At 38.9% G+C, this 5,037-nt stretch overlaps 1 protein-coding gene across 1 annotated transcript; it reads right to left on the bottom strand.

Annotated features, from left to right (window-relative positions):
- Positions 1-472: 472 nt before the first annotated feature.
- LOC140241148 (retinol dehydrogenase 8-like) lies at positions 473-4,636 on the bottom strand. The gene is made up of 4 exons (XM_072320908.1): positions 4,372-4,636; positions 2,906-3,085; positions 2,111-2,204; positions 473-800 (listed from the first exon to the last, which is right to left on the bottom strand). Exons 1-4 carry the CDS (start codon positions 4,634-4,636, stop codon positions 473-475), a joined length of 867 nt encoding a protein of 288 aa, XP_072177009.1.
- Between the last annotated feature and the right edge of the window lie 401 nt (positions 4,637-5,037).

Genomic DNA, 5,037 nt, shown 5'->3' with positions numbered 1-5,037 from the left:
AACTGTTGATGTATGTGAAAGTAGTTTGTACTGTCATTACTTACCAAACATTGGAATGTGCAAATTACTGACCACATCATGATTTTCAGAGTAAATTTATGGAAGAGGTGTTGGAAGACATTTAAATCTCCTCACACATTGACGAGTCTTGTTCTCGGTCTGGCCCATAGATTGTAAGTGGTAAACATGAGAGCAGATTACCTGTTTTAGGCTGAGCAAGAATTTCTGGCATTATCTCTGAAACATCTATTACCAGCTTTGTGAACGAACGGCTTAGTAATGTGGCTAACATAAATTATTAAATTGACTTGATACAGAAAGCAGAGCATAAATGTCCCGTGTGGGATGATGACGCTGATATGACTGATTTCCGTGAAGGAGAGCTGATCGTTTGGCTGTCAGAAGAGAAAGAATAGAAGCAAAATGTGTGATGGAATTGAAACACTCCTGCACGTATGATCGAACACACAATCTACTCAGTCCCAAACATCTTCCGCAGCATGGCGATAGTTTTTTCTCCCGTAAGGTCGGCACTGGGCCCTTCCAGCGACCCCTTGATCAAGGGGTGAGCAACCAGGTGTCTGAAAACCGGGTTATCGTCCTCAACGCATTCCGACATCATGGCGTCGACCACGTCGTCTACTGGATTGATTGGAGCCCATTTCATTCCGTTGAGAACGCAGCGCAGTTGACGTCGATCGATGTCGTGAATGGTTTCGTCACTGATCTGGGTCTCGATGTCAGACCAAACTCTTGTCGCCATTTTTGTCTTTATTTGAGCAGGCTCTACTATGCAAACCCTAGGGTACAATCAATAATTATTGAAACTGAATATACTGCCACAGACCACATTAGTACTGACACCCCCCCCCCCAAAAAAAAAACAAAACAAACAAAACAAACAAACAAACAAACAAAAAACACCATCAACAACAAAAACAACTACCACAAAAAAGTACCCACCTTGGTCAGATACAGTAGACGTATTGTAGTTACAATGGACTGAAAAAACGACAGTTGCCCCAATTTTAAAACTTATCTCAGTGAAATTCGAACTATAATTGAGTGTGATGACTTGAGGACCTGGCTGAAAATGTATGCGTTTGTGGCTGTGCAACGGTAAAACATATCTCCTACTGACATAATTATATTAACAAAAACTAACGCGTTATTTTTTGACATAATCTTCCATCATAAGGTGGACAATGTTTAGCGTTTAAATACAGTAAAGATATACAAAGACATTGATGTCATATTGTAGATCTTGATATCGCAGCATGTTATCTAAGGAAAAATTGATTTCATAGAGACTGGAATCCAGGAATAAGGTCGATGCCTTCTTGATTTTTTTTTTTTTAAACATGATACTAGATTTGAGTTTTCAAAACAGCAGAAACAAATAAATATGACTCAAACGGTAGAGGGATCTATACACTGTACGTTTGGGTTACAGCTCGTTATTCCGAATGTTCGTTATTCCGAAGGCTCTTTATTCCTAAGATTCGTTATTCCGAAGGTTCATTGTTCCGAATTTCATTTTCGGATTAACCAATCTTCGGAATAACGAACCTTCGGAATAACGCCACAAATTTTCGGATTAACGAACCCTTTTTGATTTTCGGATTAACGAACCTCTAGGTATAGGGAATTGCATGTTTCGGATTAACGACCCTTCGGAATAACGACCCTTCGGAATAGCGAACCTTCGGAATAACGAACAGCACCCGTACGTTTGACATCCGGATTAAGAGATGTATCCAGTACACTTGATATCATCTATATCTCGGTCATTTCCAAACAGCTATAGAGTTAGATCAAAATACTCCAGTCTTCTCTTAAAACCATACGTTTCGGACTTGAGATCTGGGTTTAAATAACAAACACATATAAACAACGACAACAACAACAGCTTACAAATCTACGTGAAGCAAGTGTTATCTAAGTGAAATTCATTGAAATGTCACTTTGAGTGCTATTCTGACATTCACAAGACGATGCGCTAACATACTAGGCAATGGGAATGATAATGCACTTGTTGTTATAGGAAATAATTAGTCTCTTTTCGTCTTTAAAAACTTGAGTTGTACCACAAATTCCGTTTTGCTGTCACCTGATATTGAATGACTTGACAGCGGGGAGCAGCGATTCAAAGAACCCTTCCACAGCAAACTTGGAGGCGCTGTACACCTCACCGTAAGGCACGCCTGCACATCAATTTAGAAGATACATGTATACGTGTATTTATTCATCTGGCGACGAGTTGCTGGTTTTCCTGGGCAGGGTCACACACACACACACACACACACACACACACACACACACACACACACACACACACACCACCCACACACACACATACACACACACAGACACACACACACACACACACACACACACACACACACACAATACCATCAGAACTCAAGAAATGTTGAAGAACACGCAAATTTTTGGCACCCTGACATTTTGTCATGTTATTTTTTTTTTTCATTTTACAGAGGTATTTGTGGGTGCTTTGCAGTATGTATGAAGAGATCGCTACCAAAAGGCGCTAAATCCATTGAAAATGATGGATTTAGCGCCTTTTGGTAACAAGCTCTTCATAATAATTAGAGGAATGTATGTATGAATGTAATGTATGCATCACATACCTCCAAAATGCCACCAGACTTTAATTTGTAATAATAAAGGACTGTTTTTTTTTCAAATCACATAACAAAATATACATATATTTAGAAATTAACATTACACTTACACATTAAATGGCAAGATTAACTAATAGAATGGAGATGTAAATCTATTGCACAATGACATGTTCATTGTATTTGTGTAGAGACGACATGTTCGGAATGACGTACTTTGGCAATAAATATTTACGCAGGAGACTTTTATATTTTTACCGTACCTCTCACTCCCCCAACGCTGGTGACACTGATGATTCTTCCCGCCTTTTTCTGCTTCATGTAAGGGAGTACGGCCAGGGTGAGTCGGATCGTGCCGATAGTGTTCACGTTGAATATACTCTCTATCCTGGCACGTGACATGCGCTCTGGCAGCCCCATAGTAGCAACTCCGGCTACGTTGACTACAAAAATGAAGAATGGGGGAAAAAAAATCACGAGCAGTTTGCTAATGACAACATAGATTTACCTGAACTACCTGAACTATTATCTATGATGACCCCCAGCCTCTTTGCGGACGATTAATATAATTATGAGCTTCGGGCTACCTCGACAGCGCTCCTGCTGGACCCTCTACGTCGCCTTCTCCTACTTTGGGGGTAGGAGCGCCATATATCTTGAGTAATCAATTCGCGCGGTAAACTTGGTATCAATACTGCGCTTCGCGCTTTTCTTTTCGTAACCTAGAGATATTATCTCATGAATATTATCATTACACAGACTAGGAAAGCCACTGATTCGCTCTTGAATGTGCATAATATTACATTCGGTTGCCATCAAAGAGAAATCTCTTTGGTTGCCATGCACTTAATGCGCTCGAGAAACAATACTCTGAAATAACCTTAAACAAATTACACTGAACAATGTTGATGACACAGAAGCCTCACATAAGTGGCAGTGCAATTCCATTACAATACCGCTTGCTTGCAAGTTCATCCGTGTATAATCTATGCATGCTTTCTTCTTTTGTTCTGCTTCCTTGAGCCACAACTCATGAATTCTTAGTATGAGGCAGCCATGTCCTCATCCTTGTTCATTTGTTTTAAATTTCAAAAACATTCTTATTATCATCCCAATCATCACAAATTCTGAAACTCTGCGACTCAGTTTAACTTATTTAAAGTTATTCATAATGTAAAAATCAGAAAAATCATTCGGAAGTCTCCTTTAACATGTTAGCGAAAATGTAAAAATTACAGTACGCAACGTAATTCGGTTTAATTGATGTACTGTGTAAATTGATTTTAGATGATGTCTCTAGTGGTCTTATACATCACGAAAACAAGCAAAATCAACAAAGTCAAATACACATTTATTAACTTTTTTTTTTTTTTTTTTTTTTTTTTACTTCTCTGCACTCTCTTTTTGGGAGAGACGTACCAGGGATTGGGTGAATGCCTTAATCTGTCCAAAATCATATAAAAATGTAGGCCTGAAAGTTTTTAGAAAATCTCGTGAACTCACCTGGTCTCTAGAATTTGCTGTTAAGAATTAGTGAAGAAACGATTAAAGGTTTGTGAAAACTGAAAAATACCATTTGAAACTAAACATTAGCAAAAGGACGGTGAGACACTGCAAAGCAGTAATAGCAATAAAGAAACGGCGGAGCAATGATGATGCAAAATGTCAACTACAAAATTATTGCGCACATCGTTTCAAGAGTAATCTGGTCATGCCGTTATATACTCACTGAGAATATCAATGCGTTCGTATGTTTTAATGGCATCATCAACTACTCGTGTGATGTCTTCATCCTTGGTGATGTCCATCTCTTTGATTAAGATTGTCTTATCAATAGCGTCCCCAACGGCGGCAACCAACTCGGCCTTTCCTGCCATGTCTTTGTCGGTTGCAATGACAAGGTAGCGTTGATCGGGGTCTTGTGCGAGACGTCGAGCCATAGAGAATCCGAGACCCGACGAACATCCAGTCAGAAGTACTACTTGAGGAGCCATAGTAACCTCACGAAATTCACTCCGCGCTTTTGAGTAAAACAGAATAAGATAAGAGGTTTGGTTTTAGGAAAGTCATTTGCTATCGTATAATAAGTAATAAGACAGTTCTCAGAAGAATAGCACGTTACTTTGACAGTTATGAATAAAATCTTTGATACTCTCGATCATAAAACTCTATAGAAAATTCTGGTACGAGACTCAGATTATTTATGACGTACTATTACATGTAAAGTTAGTATGATGAGTAAACATGATCAGAAAAGCACTACTGTCTTATCCCTACTATACACATTAAATGATTCTATCAATTTTATGCCATCACAGTAATATTCACCTGAATTATTTTGCCTACATAACCGAAGCCTGCAGCTCAGGCTTTGCTTCAGAACTGTGATCAACCA

The sequence above is a fragment of the Diadema setosum genome, chromosome 17 (genome assembly GCF_964275005.1).
Source record: "Diadema setosum chromosome 17, eeDiaSeto1, whole genome shotgun sequence".
In the NCBI taxonomy this organism is placed as follows: domain Eukaryota; kingdom Metazoa; phylum Echinodermata; class Echinoidea; order Diadematoida; family Diadematidae; genus Diadema; species Diadema setosum.
Note: the sequence above shows the minus strand (reverse complement) of the source record. Positions and strands in the feature narration are given on the sequence as shown.

Bases quoted from the DNA above. Each gene is read 5' to 3' on its own strand.
- LOC140241148 (XM_072320908.1), bottom strand. From the start codon at position 4,636: ATGGCTCCTCAAGTAGTACTTCTGACTGGATGTTCGTCGGGTCTCGGA. The intron at 2,205-2,905 runs GTACGGTAAAAA...ATTGATGTGCAG, and splicing joins CAGCGTTGGGGGAGTGAGAG to GCGTGCCTTACGGTGAGGTG. The intron at 801-2,110 runs GTGACAGCAAAA...ATTGTACCCTAG, and splicing joins GTCAAGTCATTCAATATCAG to GGTTTGCATAGTAGAGCCTG.